This window comes from Rhopilema esculentum, unplaced genomic scaffold (genome assembly GCF_057945365.1).
Source record: "Rhopilema esculentum isolate cy_ngs unplaced genomic scaffold, ASM5794536v1 HiC_scaffold_36, whole genome shotgun sequence".
NCBI classification, from domain to species: Eukaryota; Metazoa; Cnidaria; class Scyphozoa; order Rhizostomeae; family Rhizostomatidae; genus Rhopilema; species Rhopilema esculentum.
Window position 1 is genome coordinate 2644759 of NW_028300847.1, and position 21806 is coordinate 2666564.

The 21806-nt window shown below is 34.7% G+C and overlaps 1 protein-coding gene across 12 annotated transcripts in view; it reads left to right on the forward strand.

Annotated features, from left to right (window-relative positions):
• LOC148957251 (uncharacterized) overlaps window positions 1-21806 on the forward strand; it is a 35808-nt gene that overhangs the window by 7347 nt on the left and 6655 nt on the right. For 6 of the 12 annotated variants that reach the window (XM_089115668.1, XM_089115674.1, XM_089115673.1 and 3 more), the window contains exons 2-22: window positions 120-169; window positions 947-1004; window positions 1257-1319; window positions 8617-8829; window positions 9898-10047; window positions 10815-10847; window positions 12261-12500; window positions 12735-12869; window positions 13327-13980; window positions 14324-14407; window positions 14904-15140; window positions 15757-15909; window positions 16085-16255; window positions 16466-16636; window positions 17132-17241; window positions 17798-17865; window positions 17990-18138; window positions 18581-18877; window positions 19364-19654; window positions 19970-20275; window positions 20970-21433. In XM_089115668.1, the coding sequence (XP_088971794.1) occupies window positions 167-169; window positions 947-1004; window positions 1257-1319; window positions 8617-8829; window positions 9898-10047; window positions 10815-10847; window positions 12261-12500; window positions 12735-12869; window positions 13327-13980; window positions 14324-14407; window positions 14904-15140; window positions 15757-15909; window positions 16085-16255; window positions 16466-16636; window positions 17132-17241; window positions 17798-17865; window positions 17990-18138; window positions 18581-18877; window positions 19364-19654; window positions 19970-20275; window positions 20970-21433 (4050 nt within the window). In that variant the 5' untranslated portion in view covers window positions 120-166. The remainder of the gene's footprint in view (window positions 1-119; window positions 170-946; window positions 1005-1256; window positions 1320-8616; window positions 8830-9897; window positions 10048-10814; window positions 10848-12260; window positions 12501-12734; window positions 12870-13326; window positions 13981-14323; window positions 14408-14903; window positions 15141-15756; window positions 15910-16084; window positions 16256-16465; window positions 16637-17131; window positions 17242-17797; window positions 17866-17989; window positions 18139-18580; window positions 18878-19363; window positions 19655-19969; window positions 20276-20969; window positions 21434-21806) is intronic. The other 6 variants (XM_089115675.1, XM_089115680.1, XM_089115679.1 and 3 more) reach the window with 1 other exon arrangement.

Genomic DNA, 21806 nt, shown 5'->3' on the forward strand with positions numbered 1-21806 from the left:
TATATATTTATATTCTGAATACGTTAAACATTCAATAATAGTTGCTAAACTAACATTTTGATTAGCAAGATGAGAGGCAAAAGGGCTTAGCATAATTATTTGTTTTTTTATATTTTCAGTGTAAAATAAAGTGTCCAATCAAGAAGCAGCCTTTTACCCAGTGAAAATGGTATGTAATTGGTATATCTTAGAATGATATACTTCAAAATTTTAGGAAATAGAAAATGTCTGTTTTCTCCGGTCTATTCATACTGAAGTTGTTTATGTTCAGTCTGGTGAGGCATCATAATAATATAATTTAGTTGTCTGATGGTTGGTTTAAATGTGAAACTCGCAGCAAGAATGTAGAACCCTTATTTCTACAGACCACATTTTTAGCTGATAAATTAAAGATAGTTCTTACAATTGGCTTTCTTTGAATGAAACTTTCAATTTGGAATTTCGATATGAAAGTTTTATTGCTAGTAGTACTAGAATTTTCCAATTGCTTTATTTTTTGCCTGAAACGCCATGAATGGAAGTAAAGAGCATACCTCGGCTTCAGGGACCTGGACATCACAGCAAAGGATAAACATTCTATCCTACTTAACACATGAAATTGCATAAAACCATTATATGACAGTCTTTGTTATTTTTGCACCCCATTGAGAGCCAGACATTAAGTTACGCCCAGTATACAGGAAACCTCCTATTTTTTGCATTTTCATTCAAAAATAGGGCAAGCAACCAAAGATTGACATTCGACAGCTGCGTTACAAGGTTGTCAATCGCACCAATTTGCTTTCTTTGATACCATCCCTATTAAAAACCTTCGTAAATCTTTTAAAAACACTTCATTTTCCTGATGGATTTTATAACTTTAATTTAACTTAAATGTTACTTAGACACATTCAAATGCAAGATAGAAATGGCATGCATATTCATCTGCAATTTCTTTTTTTGACAGGCTATGAAACTCATAATCTGTACTTTTTTATTGGCCATGCAAGCAGATTTGTTAACAGGTTAGTACTTCAGATTTAGACCTTAAGCAAATATTTAGCAAAAATTATCAGGATGCTTCTCCCCCCAAAATTTGATTGATTCTAGCCCACATTTGAATTTCTCTAGAAAATCGATATCATCTCTAATAAAACTTGGTAGGTGCTTCGTGTATTCCTTCAGAACTATGTTTATGAAATTGCTTAAATTGCTTGTAACGCAGTTTGGACCTGCTATGATTGGTCGAAATGTTAAATCGTTAGATCTTTCCACAGCTATGTATCCATCCTTAGCCAGTTTCACTACATGGTCGATTATTTTACGTTCATGTACTTTAGGTAAGGTATTCAATTTTTTTTGGTAAGTTGGTTTTTGTATGATTATGTTAATTTTTCTATCTTCTTCAGTATTTCATTGTCCAAGTTCCGGTCAAATTTTGAATTGCTCCCCCTGTCTTGCAATATAATCAAGATTTTGCTTTTGTAGTATTCGCTATACATAATCACTCATACTCCTTCTTTGTCACTTTCTTTTATAATGTGATTTTTATTGTTTTCAATTCCATGATTCCATTCCATTGATCCTTCGTTAAATTGTTGGGTATATTTTTCATCTGAGTACCGTTTTTTTTGGATAGGGTACTTATGTAGAAATTCTATGTATGTGTCAAAATTTGGGTCCCGATTTCTATTGAACAGACTGTGCCTTTGGGCTTCACGAGACTATTGTCTTCATAAGGACGTACAATATGAAAGTATTCTTTGAGTCTCAATTTCCTAAAGAATTTTCGAATGTCAGAATTTCAAATCAATAATGTCCGACTTTGGTACTGGACTAAATTTTAATCGTAATTTATCAAAACATACTTTGCGTGTTTGTCAATAATATTCGTTAACGTGTTCGTTTATGTTACTACGTTACATTTATAAACGTTTAACTTTGCAAAAAGTTGTTTAGAGAAAATTAGATGCAGTACCTGTTTATTTTTATTTCTTTTTTAGTTTCAGGTTTCTATTCGATTTTTATTGTTTTTGTTTATGTTTATTTTCATCTATTCTTCTTCAAAACAACTTGCTGGCATTTCTTTGTAAATGTCACATAAACATAAAAGACGGTGTGTATTACTACCTTTCAAAATTTTGTTTTATATTACTGTTAAAAAACACAAAACAAAATACACTATTCTGCGCCGTCCACACCAGAAATAGACATCACGTTATATGGTTCTTGCTATCAACGGCACCTAACAGTTACTTTAATTACAATAACCTTCTAAAAAAACACTTTGTGAACCAAAGTACCATTTCATTTGGCAGGAGCTTGCATACGCCAGTTAAGGGCAGGCGATTTTGTGGTTATGTGTTGATTATAGGCATTAGAAGACAAAATAGGCCAAAGTAAGCGAGTTGATCAAAATATGCCACAATAGGTCAAAGTAAGATGAAGGAAGCTATAAACTGAATAATTGATGCTGATGGCATGATTTACAAAGAGCTTATTTAGACCAAAATTAAAAAAAAGATAAAAGATAAAAGGTCGCTAATCGTCAAGTTTCTGCTTCAGTTAAGTCTGTTAGCTGCTTCAATACATGCTATGGATGCCTCTAGAATCATTCGATTGTCAGTTTTATCAAATTTTGGGCTACCGTAAAGAAGCAAGTTGAGTAAGTCTTCTTTCTGGAATCGATGCTGTTTAAATCTAGTTTTGGGAGTTATGAAAGTTGGCCAAGGAGATCATTGCGCATAGGAGCAAACAGGGGTGCTCATTATCCTTAATTCCAGTACTAGAAACACACATTGCGTTTGGACACTGAAAATTGTGGCGAAATTTATGCTCATTTGATATGCTACATTCAAGTCTAAGCATTGTCAGTTGTTTTGTATCTAGGATATCGAATGCTCTAAACAAGGATTTTTTTATCAAAGTAAGTAATTTGCGTTTGAACTCGACAATTGTCGCAGAATTTCTGACACCTCTATCGAGCATATTCCATTCATGAAGAACATTTGTGAAGTATGGATTTGAAAAGCGCTTTGTCCTACTGAAGTGCATGTCATAGACACGTGTGCCTCTAAGATAATACAGAGGTGTTCTTTCAGTAGGCAATTCTGCAAAAAGATAGGAAGGAGTACCCGTTGTCCTTGGGATGACAGGAGATTGAAAAGATGACATAAGCGTCTAAACCAACTTCGATGATATAGACTTTCCCCACCAAGTTCATTATAGAGCTTTTGTCTGTTGGTTCCTCTCTAGGCACCCGCAACAACGAGAGCTGCTGAGTAATGAGTTTGTTCAATTCTTTGCGTAAAATTTAGTATCATTTCAGGATCGTGTCTGTGATGTATAGCTAATATCCAAATAATATTCAAAAACCTTTATGATATTATGAAAATATTGTACTGAAAAATTCAAAAATAGTACAAAATAGAAGAAAAATAGCACATAAAACTGAAGGACATTTTATTCAGAACATAACTAAACGTGTCCAGTCTGTACAAATACTGTGGTTTGAGGAGTGTCAAGAGAAAATAACTTGGTATTGTGGGCCATGTTTTCGCTTTGTGGATCTATTATGAAGATTTATCGTTCTATCCTCTCGTCAATGTTTTAGATTTAAAAGCAGAGGCGTCGGGAGTATCATGATGCGGCGGGGGAAAGAACCGCAGAACGGGCACCTTGAGTTATCGAAGTTTACTTGTTTGGCTAGTTACAAAGCCTGGTTTCATATCAGTAGACCAGGCGAATAGTAGGAGAATGGTCGCTCGAGAGCGAAATTTATGGCACCAAGTGCTTTTGGTCAGTTCAAGGGTGCTGATTTCGAATATCAATATTATACAGGGATTTTGGGGGGCATCAGCCTCTTTTTCATGTTTGAAGTCTCGTTTTCGCGTATATGAAGGTAATCAGTGAGAAAACAGTTTAAACGGAAATAAATTACAATTTAAAAGTTGATCAAGCATATTTCTTGTGCATAAATGCCTAGAATTGAATTTTGGTCGGAGGCCGAAAGTCTCGTTTTCACAAGGAAATTGCTTACTCTTTTAAAATTTTATTCCTGAATAGACATCTAAAAAGTTTAATAGATCTTTTAATGAGGCTAATTTTTGAACTGCCGTCCATAGAAACTATGCAGCGGTATTCATTACTAACTGCTAAATAACACTAATTGAAAACTACTGGATCATCTAAACATAGTTTAATCTTTTTAAAGCTCTTCAAGATCTTCTTCTGACTCACTGCACGCGATATCTAAATGTTAAACTCTTTTTTCTTCAGTTTGTTTTAGCGAAAGCTCCCAAATGTGTTCTTTATAACAAGTATCAATTTCACGAAGGAATCCTTATTTATGCCAACCATGATATATCTACTAGGAAGCCTAACTGAAATATCAAACCACCAGCTAGTCTTAAAATCATAGCAACATTCCTGAGTTTGCAAGCAGAATATGAAGCCTCGTGTTTTCTTTACTGAGATCTATGAAGACTGAGATCTATGATCTCTTATTGTCTTTTGAACTTCTGCACAAACAACTTAGGATATTCTTCCATTTCTATAAAATAAACGACAAAGTATAACTGGAAACATAGTTACAGCAAGAAAAAGAGTGCAGGCCAATTAACGCTTTCTTTTTTCTAGGCCTCATGATACCATGTTCATTATCTTCCTTTGTTTTCCAGTACCATTATCTATGAGAATCTTGGTTCCATCCAATTCACGGGACAAGAACAATTAAATGTCAGTGGTCACCTACCCAGTTTTTTGAAACTTTAGTTCTCTGAAATTTGTTTGAAATGATCACTGTTCGGCTAATGAGTTCACTACGATCCTTTTCAATTGCAAGCTGAAATTGATTAAACAATATTTCTTTCCTTTCTTCGTTGATATGGAAGCTGTTGAAGTCATATAGCACCTTAATGTCAGGACTTGTTAAGGCGTATAGCTAATCTCACCTCTCTCTTAATTCTTTCACCATCTTTATATGCTGTAGCCTTATATGCTGTTGTCCTTGTATTTGCCCAAGACAGTCACAATCTTTGTGTACTTGTTTGGAATGGTAGCAGTATTTCGTTTCCAATTTGTCTCTTGGTAGATCTAGGGCAAACCGAAAATTTGGCTGCAGCAAGTTCCAAGTTGCACCTGTTTAATTTATCCGCCCGTGATAGTTCTTCAGAACTAACATTGGCCACTTGTGCCAGTTTCATACGATTAAGCCCTAACAGTCTTTCTGACGGCACCCCCTCCAGTAATGAGAGCCATTTTGATATAGGTGCAAGTGGAACGATAGTCTTGTCTCGAGATCAACACCTGCATGGTGCTTGTCGAGTGCACAACTTTAAGACCAAGAATGTTCCCCTAAAATTTTTTCTTTCTTTTATCTTCAGCTTAATTCTACTGACGAATCCTTGAAGATTGCTTCCAGTTTTTTTAAAATAGAAGGCGAGTTTTTTCAAGGGCACAGGTTTTAACTCCTCTAAGGTTTTAGAAAATCCCATGATTTTCAGCAGCAAGGTCTTTGCTGACAATACCACAGGATCTCAAAGATTCTTTAGAACGAGCACAATATCAATTGATTAAATGCAACATGTGAGAGACAAGGTTTTTGTATGTATAGAGTTCATTTGCAACTTAAGATAGAAATGTTGGCAGTTTTGTTTTACAATGTGGTCCTTTTTCACTTATCACTATAAAAATAAGAATCATATAACTTGAACTTCAGCCTTGTATGATAAGTACAGCTTTAGACAAAATGGTGTGACAGAATCATAGTGTAGCAGAGCAGGAACTCCTGTTCACTTTCTTCGATGTACAGTATTATATTTAGTCTAGTATTAGTCTAGTCTAGTATAATATTTCAGTAAAAAGGGTATGAATAGTTCAGATAACAGTCAGACAAAAAGGGGTCATTTTTAGATCACTTGGATGAGCCTGGGTACACAACTAAGTGAGAGTGGACAAGCCGGGCAATGATTAAGCAAAGTTTATCGTCTGTGTTATAGAAATTAAAGAAAATCTAAATATTTAGTGGATAAGTTCGAAAGACAAAAAGGAACCATAGACCTCAATCTCTTGCTACCATGCAAAGAAAACCCAAGGTTTCATATTATGCATGCAATCTAAATCGCTATGGTTTTTATGGTGGTTTGGTGCTTCAGTTGGGCTTCCTCGTAGATTGATCATGGTTGGGATTAATGAGGATTCTATCGATAGAGTGATGCTTATTATCAATAACATACCAGTGAATTTTCGAAAAGCCAAGCTGAAGTAAAAAAGAGCTTCCAACTCCGGTAACGATTTTGAGGAACTTTGAAACAATTAAACTAATCTTAGATGATCCAGTAGTTTTTCCATTAGTGTTATTTATCAGTGAGTAATGTATACCGCTGCATAGTTTTTAAAATGAACGACAATTCAGAAATTAGCCTTATCAAAAGATGTATTAAACTTTTTAGATGTCTATTCAAGAATAACAATTTGTGATTACGCAATTTTCTTGTAAAAACGAGGCTCTAGCCCCCTTTACAGACCAAAATTCAATTCTAAGCATTTATGCACAAGAAATATGCTTAATCAACTTTGAAATTGTAATTTATTTCTGTTTAAACCGTTTTCAAATTTTCTGCTATCTTTTCTTTTGTTTCTTGCTTCATTATTTGCAATTTTGAGAGCATTTTAACAAAAAGTTTAATATTGTCTGTACTGAAGTTGCCGTTTTCTTTGTATCCTTGTGGCTTTCGACATGCGGCCAAAATTCGGCCAACTTTCGCTTTTCCGGGCAAATCAATTTTCGACGGCCAACAGCTTTGAAAAACGGCCAGAATGGAGGAATTTGGCCGTCAAAACGGCCTAATGGCAACCCTGCTTGGTCCCATAAATTTCGTTCTCGCACGACCATTCCCCTATTTTCCGCCTGGTCTGCAGGGGTGGTCAACCATTTTGGAGACTGGGCCAGCTCCTCCAGACCTTTTCTTTAAGCGGACCAAATGTAATAAGAAAAACAAATACGATAGTTGTAATAAAATGATAATAACAATAGTGAAATTTTAAATTTAAATTTAATAACAATACAATTACAAACCACTCTAATACAAAGATAGTTTGCAACGAAAGATGGGACTGTTACAATCGTGAATGCAAAAGGGAAAACTATGAAAAAACCAACCAGAATGTGATTCAGGGTTTGGAGAAATCATCCTAGCAAGGAAATTCAACGTTTCAACGTTTAAGATCGGCCTTTTAGCCCAGACCATCTACTTAAATAAACGTCAACACCAATTTATCCAATATAGCTCCCCCAGCAACTGAGGCATGACAAAATAGGGATAACTTTCGCCCAGTCTCTCAAATATTCTGCTGTCCTATCTTTTTTAGCAGGATAAATTCGTGACAATGGATAGTAAGCAAATCTTTCCATTATTTCCAGGTTTTATCAAGATTTTAGATTATGTTTCGGTCAATATTTGGCACCCCTCGGAAAATTATCCTACCAAAAAATTGTAATATAATTGCCACAAAAATTCTCTTCCCGGGCTGATTCTGGCCCGCGGGCCGTAGATTGCCCACCCCTGCTTTAGATGATGGCCCTGTCTAGGTAGAGAAGAACGGCGGTCTTGGGGTAAAGCCCTTGTGAAACCTTTACACTGCTACGCCCTAAAGAATCACGAGAAAGGAGACAACGACAATAAAAGTACATTGGAAACAAGACTACAGTCAAACATCATTCTCGAAAATCTTTTGAACCCAACATCAACCGTTAAGAGAAGCTGTGCCCAATCCTACCTTTCATAAGAACAAAACGATATTTCGATGATCATATACATGGCTCCGCAGAGAGGTTTCGGAAGCCCATCGGCACACTTGAAAAAAACAAGACCTTTGGCGATGGCGAGCAAAGCGAGCAGAAAAGTTTCTGCAACCATGTCATTTAGATTAACCAAAAGTAAATTTCAAAATATTTTGATAGTCATTTTCTTGGAATCGTTTAAAAATTTCTACAATTTTGTCTTACTAATGAGAATCTTACTAATTGCTTTTTTAAACTGGAAACCTCGAGGGCCCCCTAAACGTCAAGGCCCAAAACCAATTTGCCACCGCCCCCATCTTTCGGTGGCACTGGCTGTGAGACACTTTTTGGTTACGCAATTGGTAACAAGGGCAACTCAGCAATAGAGCATTTTATGCGAATTTTTAAAAAGTGAAATGGGGCACGTGCCCACTGTGCCCCTGATTCTTACATCTGTTTTTGAATTTAAGACATCATACATCCCTTGACTGATTTATCAAACATACGCCAGACAACGTTGACAAACTGAAATCTCTTCAGCATTATCACAAAGGTTAAAAAGAAGTGATCAACGAGAATTTATATGGTCAGATTGCTTTGCGAATCGATTCTTAGTTCCCATCAACATGGAAAATATAGACTGTCTACTTGCATAAAGAACATTGGAAACCTAGATTGTACTAGCATTTACAATTTTGATATGATTTAGTATTGCTCGGAAATCAATTTCTTGAACAGGGGAACTTTGCTGTTCCCACTGCCCTCCGTAGCTCCGGCTCCCTTGGCTATAAGTTGCAATTTTTGTTTATGGAAACATATCTGGCTGTTTTTAGCTTCTGTTTCTCATTCTCCAGGTGCTTTTCCCTATGTCTACTTTCCAAGCGCAAAAGGGCGACTTTGTTTCCAAGCTGGCTCGTACGGATCATCAATGAAAATGACTGCAACGAGTTGTTGCTACCCAAGTAGTCGGATTGAATTTCAAGACAATAACATATTCATTGGCAAAAATCTATGTTTTGGTGGAGATGTAAAAGATGGCAGTACGCTAAAAGTTTTTTACCAATCAGGTTTGTTGCTAACCATAAAGAGATTTATATAAAAGATAATAGAATTTTAAAAGAGCCTAGGAATATAATGCGTAAGAAAGAAGAACCGCAGGATAGGCTGTCCTATTATTCTATTATTCTATGTCCTATTATTCTCAGTTCCATCACAATTATTATTATTATTATTATTATTATTTTGTTTTTTTTATACTCATATTCATAGTCATCATTATCATCCCATTGCAATTATCTCCATAGCACCACCCACATCCCCTTACATCACCCACCACCTTTCCCTCCTCCACTTCCATCATCCCGTTTTTTCTCCACTGCGCTGCATTCACACCATTCAACATCCACCAATCCGGTATCACCATCTCACATTTCAAATTCATTCACTCGTTCGTTTCATTTATTCTGATGAAGTCCTGTATGCCGGGGCGAAATATAAGTATTCCTTAAATTTAATCGTTACATTGGATTCTCGTCGTCGTATTGCTTTGTTCCTGAAATTATTTAGCCAGAAAGCCTTTTATTTTTGTATTAGAAATGTGTTCCTTGATTTAATAATTCATCTATGTTTACGTTACTATAGCATTGCTCTTGAAAAAATTACTCATTGCAATGAAGACTGAGTTTCTTTTTCTCGATCATTGACGACGACGACTACATATTATGTTTAAACTAGCTTCAGTTATTTTATAGCAGTAGTAATATACAAAAATTATTTTTTTCTGAAAAAACCTAATTCATTTTTACGCTGAGTTCAGTTTCGAAAGAAATATTTATTTTGAATATCATAGAATTTTAACCATATTATATATTTTCAATAAAAAATATGCTTTTTCAATAAAAATATATAAAAATTCGCAATCCTACAAATCTACAAATGCGATGGCCAATCTTTTTCTAAGTTAAATTTTTTGCCCTTTTTGAAAGATTTTTTGAAGCATTTTAATAACAGAAGATGACAAAAAGGATTCGTTTTTCTTTGTTGGTATCGTCTAAATTGTGATATTAAATTTTCAATATTTATCATACAACTGCAAAAAATGATTTCTTATCCCCCATTAATAATATTTGTTGCAGGTACCTGCGCTTCGTTCAATATTGGCGCGGATGGCTATCTAAAAGTACGCGACAGTTCCGGTATGATGTTCTGCATGAAGGAATTTGAGCATGGCCCAAAGATTCGTAATTGTGATGGATCCCTGGCAAACTATAACTTCTACAACAACGGTAAGAATCATAGCCTTTATTAAGGGACATCAGCTGAGAGGACAAGCCTTTGTTCAGATAACGAAAAGGACAATAGCCTGTTGCTTTAACCAATAGAAACTCACTATTGCAAAAAAAGCTCTCCTAGTTATAATAAATAGGGCAGGAGCAATTGAAATAACAAAGAAATAACATTCAAAATAGTTAGAGATAACTAAGAAAACCAATATTGAAGAATACTTACCAATGCATGGAAAGAAATAGTTTTTTATTAGAGATTTTTTAACGATTTTTGACAAAAAGTAGCTTGATTTTTATGTAGCTAAGCCGTCAACACCCTTTCATGTTTGGTAATGTGCTAGACAGCATCGAGACAGCATCATCCTATACACGTTTTCATGCTTTAAGTACCAGCACTATGCTACAAGAATTCCCATACTTCATAAACAGAATTTATTTCATTTTCTGGGAAATGTAAAGGGCATTTAACGAAATAGTTGGGAAGTTTGATGCTTATGCTAGGTTTCTGAAATCTTCCCTTCAGATATTTCCAATAGACATGGTTACATAAAACGGTACTACAATGTCATAAAACTAAATAAATATATATATTCTGTTAGCCACTATAAAGTTTCAGTACTCCGGTACCTGTTTTGATTTTTCATGAATCAAAAACATTGTATTTGATTTATCATGAATCAAAAATAGTGTATAACAGAGTTTTTAAAAAAACAATGCGTGGGTACATCGATTTTCATTTGAATGAAAATGCTGCACGATTTTTACAGGCACCTGTCACGACAGCAAAGCCGCCTCCAAGAGTAAGCATATTATTCAATATTTATGTGATGCAAGTTTCAAAATTGCTTTATAAAACTCAGTTTGCAATCAAAACTTGCACATTTCAAATTTTTAATCAATCTAAGTTCAAAACAATCATTCTTAGAAACTTAATTGCTAATCGCAGAGAGTCAACCTTCGAATTATTCGTCTTGTTAGCGACCAACTATCTAAAGTTCATCTTTAAAGCAATCTTTAAAGCAGTTTATCTTAAATCAATTCATCTGCAGATGGGTTTTCTTCTAACAACCCATTGTGAAATGGAATAACTTCAAACAACTAGTTTCAAACAGTGCATTTTTAGGCACCGTCAATCTTTAGGCAGTTCATTTTCAAATCGTTTGCAGTTAAACTGTACATCTTAAACTCTAACTTAAAACAATTCTTCTTCAGCTATCTCTAAAAGCTTTCCATCTTCAAGACATTTATAAGTAAACAGTCCATCTATGACATTCTATTTCCAACAGTCGATCCCAAGCACCTTGCTTTAGGTAATCCTTTAGGCAAGTTCAAACAGCCCAGCGGTAAACAGATCTTCTTTAAACAGACTATATTAAAGCTGCCCACTTACAAGCATTCCATATTCATAAGTTTCGTCTTTAAGCAATTAATATTTAAGCTGTCAATCTTCAGCATCTTCAAACATATTATATATCAGTCTACTTCCAGCAGACGGTCTTCAAAATTTTAATCCTCAAACATATCATCTTCAAAATAACTTTCATTAAAAAATGTTAGCCTCTATCGCTACTAAAGTTCAAAAGATTCTTGTGTGGACCTTCTACGTGTGGTTTTCAATGCAAATAGAGACAATCGTGCTTGATATAAAAATCTCTATACCGTAAATCCTCGAATTGCCTTCCACCCCACTCGAAAAATCCCCCCTCGAATAAGCCCCCGCCCTAGAACTACAAATTGTCATTAAACCCATCCCCCTCGAATAAGCCCCAACTGCTGCTGTAAATCCTTGAATTGGCCCCTTAAAATTGATGATTTTTGCCATCTGGGGTTGTCTTTGACGTTTTATTGAATTACCTCAAAAATTCATACTTTTGATAAAAACTAATTAAGGCTCATAAAGGAGTTCCTGCTAAAATAAATGAGGTCTCTTAATAATTTATTTTAATGTTTACAATAATCGTATATGCCCCCATTTTAAATGAACCCCCATCCAAAAATATTAAAAATAAATAAGCCCCAGGGGGCTAATTCGAAGATTTACGGTAATTAAAATCGACTTCAGAAAGCTACGTATTTCACAAAATTTGATTTTTTGTTTTGGTTGGTTATATTTGCAAATAATTTTTTTAGGTAGGTTTTAATTTTTTGCATAGAAGTGCAAATATTCTTCTTTCTATGGCTTAAACGAAATTCTATTTTTTCATTTCTTCCAGAAATTGCACACCTTAAAAGACTTGTGACGGTAGATAATTTCGTATTGACCAATGATGGGAGCAAGCTTACATTAACAGAAAGCACAAAATCAGATACAGCCACAACACTGATGTGGTACTCAAACAAAGAATTATACGCTCATGTTAATGGTGAAGAAAAATGCCTGTATGTTGACGAGCAAGACAAACTGTCGGATTTGGATGGAAAGGATGTCAAGTATGACAAAGACAATATCAAAGGTTTCATCCTTATTAAATTGTGCCAAAGCTGTTTTAGAGCTCTTGCGTTGGTTTTTCTGAAAATTGAAGTATAAAGCAATAAAATCAAAAGAGATGTAGATTTTAGATGTCTTTATGTTACTTATGTTTGCTTTTTTCAAAGCCTTTTTAGGAACGTTCAGAATAAAATGATCTTGCATACATTTCTCTTTAAATATTTAAAGGCCCATTGCTAATCACGCGTCGATTTTCAAGGATGCATGGGTCAAACATTCCAATATCGGAGCGACATAAAGACATTTGAGCTATCTGGTACAAACTATTGTTGGAAAAACGAAGGATCTGCCCTTAAACTGAGGCTGTGCTCTTCAGTTGTGGTGTTTTCTACAAGTAAGATATACAAATTCTGCATTAATGTAGATCTGAGTGTAAATTTTTGGTTACGTACAATAGTCGTGTTTAATGAGATATGAATAATTATTTTTCATTATTCATCAAGTTGTTGAAGACAATGAGGCTTGTTATTTTTTTTTCTTTTTGCAATTCAAGTATCTAGGCCGAAATGGCCCTTAACTGCTTACAGTACTACAGCGAATTACAATTTTATAATAACATTCATCGTACTTATTTTGCACAGAAGGCCAAAAGGAAATGCAATACAACAGATTTTTAAGCAGCAAAATGCCTAGTTCCACATGTATTTCTAATCATACCTTTTTCTCCTCCTTTTGAAATTGAGCTTATAATTGCAACTATTGATCAAATTTAACGAGATATATTCGTTTTTGCTCATTTTTCTATATGCCATTTTCTAACATTTATGTCTAGCCTTTTTGTTTTCTTATAGTGTCCGCACAGTGGAATACAGGGACAACATCTGTTTTGCAACTCAAGTCGTCTTCAATAGAGACGTCAATGACGTCATCATTGAAGTCAAACATGATGTCTTCAATGACCTCCAATGTGATGTCATCAATAACTTTGCGCGTGACGTCATCAGTGATATCGTCTGCTATGTCTTCAGTTGCTTCACAAAAACTATCATTTACCCTATCCCCTGAATTGTCTTCAAATTCATCTGTTTTCTCACCTATATCATCAAAGTTATCAACGCGGCTGACTTCGTCAATGTTCTTTAAAACATCCACTTCATCTCCTGTGCATACCTCAAGTCTATACAGTGTTTCTTCGCACTCTCTGTCGACTTGGTTACCTTTGAGCAGAATGCAGTCAGTCTTATCAAGTACAAAACAATCTAGTTCAGGACTGACACCTGGTTCATCCACAACGAAACTCGTAAATTTAAAACCATCTGACATAAGCGAAGGAACAAGCATAGGATACACCGTATCAAATCGAGGATCAACTCTTAGCACTCAGATTTTAGACAGCTCTTCTGTGAATATTTTACCACTTCCGGCTGGATCAAAATCATACCAAACTACTTCATTTTTAATTCAACCAACAAAATCGAGTGGTATATCAGCCTCAACTTCATCAGGTGAAAATCTTTTTTTAAATTGTTAGCAACTCTTGACGTGGCAGGCAGCTTTGTAGGCTTTATCTACGAAAAATATAAAAAATTAATAGCAGCCTAAATTTCTTAAAAAATATTGTCTAAATCCAGGGCATTTAGTATTTTGGTTCTTAAGAAAATAAAATGGAAGGAACGTGACTTCAAGAAATTTGCTTTCAATAACAAAAATTTGGTAAATGTTCACTTTCTAACCTTTTCGCTATAAAATTATTTTATTTTGAATGAATCTTAAAAGCTAATATATATTATTCTTTCTTGGTTAAATTATACTTTTATTATAGATATTGATAGCCATCTTCCTCCACAGCCAAACCGCAAGTTGAAAAAATTTATCACAATTTATATCTGGCCAATCCAGGACAGCAATGTGAAGAATTTTGCCGATCTAACAGTACGTCTTTTGCCAGCTTATTTTTTACTTTTAACCGTTCAGACGTTAACTATAAAAAATCTTTTCCTTTTGAAAACATGGACAATATTCATAACATTTCCATTGAATACTAATCCAGTTCAAGAGCATCAGATAAGACAATATTCGCTTTTCTTACTTACATAATAAAAAGCTGTCAAGAAACACTTACACTAAATAAGTAACTTATAATGATAATATTGATGAATTGTTAGCCTGTTTATCATTATATACAGTGTGCTGTAAAAATCGAATCAGTCATAGAATTTTATCGTTAAAAAAGATTTATTTAGGTGCATAGTTAAAGTCATGGAAGACACTTTTTCTCCCAGCCAATGGTCCGTATTTTCACAATCGGATGTATCATTTTACTGGAATGCGTTTTATTGCTTTTCTGCAAGCTTTCGCGTTTCTAGTTCGATTTTTAAATAACCCTATTTTGTGTTAATATTGAAAATAAGTGAATTGCTTTTTAAAGAAATGTACTGCTCGTCACAAATTGACACTGGAAATACAATCGATGGGTTCTTGAGTAACGGAGTATCGTGTAGCTCTGATGGTGCCAGAAAGCAATGGACGAATACATTTGATCCTTTCTATAACACAAGCAATGGAGCTTGCTATGGATATCTATTCGTGAACAGAACTGTTCCTTGCTACATTGAAAATTTAGCAGATAGAAATGTCAGAAGGCTTTGCAGATGTGTCAAAAATGGTACAATTTTTACTTCACTATCTTTAAATGCTGTTTTTTGATTAGCCTAGAATTTGTTATGTAGAAGAGCCAAATAGCCAATTTTTGATGCAGGAATATCTACCACCCAACAGACGTACTTGACAAAAAGATACACACTAAGAAATTCATCATTAAATACACGATCACAACAATTACCATTCATGTTAAATGTCACCCAGTTTTTGTACTTTTACATCATCTAGTCAGCATTTACGCACTACCTAGAGAGTATAAGGCGGTGATTGGTTGATGACTGATGCAAAACAAAGCAAACAGATGTGACTAATTTGCTACTTATCATCCATCTCAGCTCTTTAAGAACATAAAATACAATTAGTTAGAAAAGTAAAATTCCTTATTGTGCCAATTCATACCTTCGCCGCTTTGTTATTATTTGTGGAAAAATTTAGCCCCAGGTAAATTTCTCGAAATTTTGCCTTTTCTAGCTAGTCTCTGACACAAAATCTGCTTTATGAAGGAGGGACTTATTTTTTAAAAAATTTAACGATCGATTTTAACTTTTGCCTAAAGCTATCATTATGCTCTTTCATTATCATTGATAAGATTCAATTAGTATTGAATAATTGCTTTTTAGCTGATGAAGACCATTTCAGCCCATGGATGCCTTGGTCGAAATGCACAGCATTATGCAACACAGGAAAGCAAGAAAGACAAAGAATATGCAATGAATTTCCGTGTAATGCAGAAAGTCTCGAAACAAGAGAATGCAACACTCAGCCCTGCCCTGGTTCGTTTTACAGCTCCTCTTTCAAAAATCAGCATTGTTTCACTTTGCTCTAATTACATTCTAATAAAATGAGCAGCATTTATTTTATAACAAACAGATTCACAGCAAAATTCTAACTTTGTTCGCCACATTCTGATTTTGATCTAAGTGCCCCTTGTTTCTCTATTTGCAACAGTAAATGGTGGATTCTCTGATTGGTCAGTTTGGTCCGGGTGCAGTAAGTCATGTGGTGGGGGCAACAGGAACCGCACGCGGTCGTGCAGCAATCCGGTACCAGAATATGGAGGATTAGACTGCTTTGGGGATAAGCTGCAAATTGCTGTGTGCAATGTCGGTTACTGTCCGGGTAAGGCATATAGAAACATTTCCTTTGACACAATTTAGATCGCTAGTTAAAAAAGTACATCATGAATCTTCTTCCAAGATACTACGATTGTCCATGTTTTGAGTGATGCGGATAAAATGGGTTGCAACTGATGATAAAAGTCTTGATACTTCATTCTTATGACCATCTTTTGAGACATCATAACCGATAATAAAATGATTTTTTTAAAAGTTGATGGTACATGGACAAAATGGACAGAATGGTCAGCCTGTGACAAGCCTTGCAATGGTGGTTGGTATAGGAGATGGAGATATTGTACCAACCCGGCACCACTTTACGGGGGACGAAGCTGTGTTGGCGATTCACAAGAAAGAGTTCCTTGTAACCCACATACCTGCCCAGGTATGGAATTGAAAATGGTTTTCTCTTTAAACATACGTTCGAAATAAAAAAGCTTTTCCATATGGCGATTAATTCAGACTTGGTAGAACTGTGTAACCGGGAAAGAGTGCTATCTCTCATTCTAGAAAGCAGCTTTTATCGCATTTTGAAAACTTTCATTTCAAATTTTACATCAAATAAGAAACAATTTAGCTTTACTTTTTAGCCCCCTTTCTTCTATCATATTGCCGGCGTCCTTTGACATTAATTAATGCTTCATATGTTCAAAACAAATTATTATACTTTTAAAAATAGCGTCAGCTGTATTGTGGAGGATCTTGTTCTATTTTGAAAATTGTTTAAACAAAAACTTTTGCTCCTTCTTATTTGTTGTTTTTTGGAAGTTTGATAGTAAAAAGGCTAATTCAAAAAGTAATTTCATTGAACAAATTCAGATCATAATGACTTCGCTCGTTCTCTTCAGGAACTAACTCATTTGCATTTTATCTTTTTCAGCTGAAAACATTACAGTAGTTAATGTGCGGTTTGATAAAGTATGGAAAAAAGAACTGGGAATTACTGGCTCCAGAGAGTACCAAGAGTTTTACAACCTGCTGAAGACAAATGTAAGTTTTTAAGAAAAATGACTCTCTACGTTACCGAAGCAGAAATACTTGAATTCAGCTATTTGAATAATATTACCATGATCCCTTTCTTATAAATTAACATACATGAATTTTGAAAAACATACTTTCCGATAAATCGATTTTTACTAAATATCAAAATAGGTGTCCATACTTTGTTTTGCGATGAAAGCGTCATCTTAACCACATAAACCACAAAGAGATTTTCGTATATAACTAAACTTACAACTCAACATACTTATATTAAACAAAGTATGGAGACAGATACAAAAATAAAAACAAAACAAAACAAAACAAAATAAAGATCTTAACAACGCAATAAAAAAACATTTTTTAAAGCTGAAACAAAGCAATGCACATAAAATAATACTGAGTGCGAAAAAGCATAAAATTTCAGTTCATAAACGACCTGTATTCCAATAATGAAAGATTACTGATTTTTATAATCATATGCGAATGTATTGCGGTAATGAAAGATTACTGATTTCTGAATAAGTCAAATACTCTTTTGACGAGTAATCGTATATCCCTTTTGCAGCTTCTTTCACTGTATCAGGATGAATCTTTCAACAGATCGTACCTAGATTGCTCAATCAACACCCTAAGGTAAAATTATTTATTTGTTTTTTGATAGCATCCTATTACAAAACAGTAAAAGTGATAATTTGTAATCCATGTAAGCACACCTTTAGCAAGTTGTATCTCTAAACAGAGAAGCTGTTTCTTTTAGCAATGGGAGCATTGTGGCAACATTTACACTGTACTTTACTGGTCTCGACTCATTCCAGATGCTTTTGTTGCAAGATGCGGTAAAGGAAGACAAATACATTGGCAAGCTTAAAATCCTGAGCTCCAATGATTCTCTAACATCAACTCTTGGTGAGAAAGATGTTATTCTCTTTCCAACATTATGATTAAAAAAACCATGATATGGCTCATGAATGTTTTTGTTAGCAAAATATTTTCATTCTTCTAATAGGCCTGTATGTATTGAGCCTAAACAATTTTCAGACATCCCTTTATCCATGCAAAGATGCCTGACTGAATTTTGAAGTACAAAGGCTATTTTTCCTAAGGATATAGCATTTTCATAATAACCTGTGATGACAATAACCTACATTCGAGTTATCGATATAGAATTTAGACAGGCTTGAAAAAAGATAGGGAAAGTAGTGAAAAAATTCTTACGGATCGTTGTGGATCGATAAAGATTATTTCTATTGAGCGTTTTTCTTTATCCATACTTTCTCTTTTTTGTTATATGTCTGTTAAAAAGAATTTTACTCAATCAATGTTTCCTTATACCTATCATCCATTTTAGTTCCATCTGCCTCTCCAATCAACTTTACGTTGAGTGCTCCTGAACCTGACATGGTCATAGCAAAGTGGGAACGAGTTGCCACTAACCACCGCAATGGCAACATAACTGGCTACATACTGTTTTATAAAGAAAAGCTCCTAAGATCAGAGCACTACCAAAGCATTGCAACCACAAACCTTACAGTGACTTTAAGAGGCCTTCTGTCATACACCGAATACATGTTTCGTGTCCTCGCTTACAACAAAAACGGAAATGGACTGGCGAGTGATGCAATGACAATTTACACGCAAGATTCAGGTATATAAAATACTGTTAACAATGAGTGATTTCAAACTATGTTTAAAAGCAACTTTATGAATAACTACTTTGCAGTAACTTACTTCAATTCTTCCATTAACGTCAGATGTAAATGAAATTTAAAATTAATTTTTTGTAAATTTTTCAATAGTATGACAGCTTAGAGTGGCACATATCTTTCAAAGTCGTTTGCCTATTTGCTGTGCTTTGGATATTGAGAAAGCTTGGATATCACATTTGTTAGCCACTTGCCAAGGAGTTTATTACAGTTAAAACTGGGATAATTTTTTCTAGCTAAATATGTTCTGTGTTAGGAAAGGGGGAGTGTCATGGCATTCCTTGAATTTAATTAACAGAAATTTGTCTATATTCAGATTCATATAACAGCCTCTAACTGATGCACTAACGCTCCAAATTCTTCAAACTTATAAGCAAGATTAAAGCCCTTTTCCCTCTTTATGCAATACAATGATTTTCTTTTGCCAGTACCAAGTACACCTCCACAGAATGTTCAAGCAATTGCAAATTCACCGTTCACTGTTATCGTAAACTGGGAGAACCTCAAACAAAATCAATGGAATGGCAATCCAGTTGGCACACTAATAATTTACGTTGACTTTGAAGGACACAAAGCCAATCAAACTGTCCCTTTTCCAGAGTCTTTTGCCAAGATAGGAGATCTTCATCCGATGACAGCTTACTTGATTGACGTATGCGCAGTGACAAGTAAAGGAGCTGGACCTTGTCGAAGAGTCCAAGCAACCACACTTGCAACTCGTGAGTTTGATTCTCCTTCAGTTTTCAAATTTGTTGAGATTAGAACTACTATGCACTCCTCAATTCTTCAATGAAAGGAAATCATTGAATAACACAACAAAAAGCAGACCAAATTTGATAAGCAACATTTCTGATTATAAATTTTGGGTCACTATCCAAGGCACGATGGTGCCTTCATCAAAGTGTAACTTAGCTTGTCCTGTCTTTAAGAGTGAAACTAAAAAGAAGGTCTGGGTTTGATGGATTATTTCAGATGTGTATCTTTCGTAAAACTTTTTTTATGCGTTAGTTATTACAATCCTAATCTCTTTGCAGCACCAACCAGATCCCCAAGTAACATAATGATAGCAAGTTTGATGAGCCACAATTCAATCCAAGTATCATGGCAAAGAGTCAGCTCTGAATATGTTTATGGAGATTTAAAAGGGTACAAGGTCATCTATCGATTAGTGAAACTAGGAGGCAATGTCATTGCTACTTCAAAAAAAGAGACTAAAATCATCCATCCTTCTTTGACTCGAGCCACTTTATCTGAATTGCAGCCAAATGCACAGTACACTTTCAACGTTCTTGCATTCAATCAACATGGAGATGGAAAAATGTCGGAGACATTTACTGGAGGTAAGCAAAATGATGTTTCGAATTGATTTAGCTATGCTGGTACATAGTTTAATGTACGTAATCAATGTCTGGGGTACCTTGATTTTCTTACTGGTTTATGTCAATAAAATTTTGCCTGATACATTGCTCGAATTGTCAAAATCTCGATTTGGTTTTAATGGTTCAAGGCGTCAAGTGGCTTTTTGTTACTAATCAAAAATACATAAACTCTAACTTTATCTTAATCTTGATTAAGGAATTTTGAAGATGTATGTCATTTTCGGATGTTATGTTGGCTACACAAACAATATTGTGAGGAATTTACTGTCGTAAGAAGAGACAACATGAATGGTTCGAGGCGTTAAGTGTATTTTTTGCTATTAATCAACAATACATAAACTCTAACTTTATCTATAACTCTTTTAAAAGCTTTGAAGGTGCATCTCATATTCGGAGGTCATGTATGCTAAACAAACAATATTGCAATGAATTTGCTACTGAAAAAAGGTACAATATTGTTCTGAAAATGGCATTGTTTGAAAGAGCAAACAGTGAAGTTCTACATTGATCGCGAAAAATTCAGAGGTTGGACTAATAATACCTTTAAGAATACCTTTAAAAATACCAAGCCATTTTTTCCTGTGTTCAATTGTCGTTTAAAAACTCCATACTTTGGGTAGAACCTCACGGTAAAAACATGCCTGTATCTTTGTAGATACCTGTCCCTGTCCAGAGGTGATCTATACAAATTTTGCTGCAAGTTCTCCATACATGTTTAGAGACAAAAATGGAGAGATTAAAGGACTTATTGCTAGTATTCTAAAGAACATGACGTCCTCTGTCTGTGGAACATGTAAACGAGCGCCAATGAGTGTTTTGAGTTTTAAAAGCAATGGAAAGAATGGCTGGGCAGAGAAAAGATCAATTAAGGAGATGAAGATGGACATTGATGATTATGTTCATATGAGTTTTCCTATTTTCGGCAACAGCGAGCTGGATCTGTACAATGGATACGCTTTTGTTCCTCTCTTCAGCCATCCTGGCGTGATATACTTCATTATCAAAGATACCCTGGCTGAACAAATTCGAGGAATGATACTAAATGTTCTAAACACCTGGCCAATATTCTTAATCAACATGCTATTAATTATCCTGTCAGGATTTTGCATATGGATATGCGTGAGTTTTATTTTGTAATTTTTGTAAGTTCAGTTTTGAAAAATTCTGAGACAGAAAATTCTAGCTAAGAATTTTGATATAAAAATTTATGCTCAATGGAGGACCACATAATTTGAATATTAAAATTTCTCAAACGATTTTTGACTAGAGTTGAAGTTAAATTGAAATTTATCAATCTAATAATAGATTCCAAGATGCAATGTTCAATTGAATGGCATTTTTAATGATTTGGGTACGAAACTGTTTATGGCATCTAGTAGAAAACATCATAAGAATAGAAATTTGATTCAAATATCACATATACGATAGACTATTTGTCGTATCGTGACGTATCAAAAGATCTAAAAACTGCAGCATCTGACTTGTAAGTTTT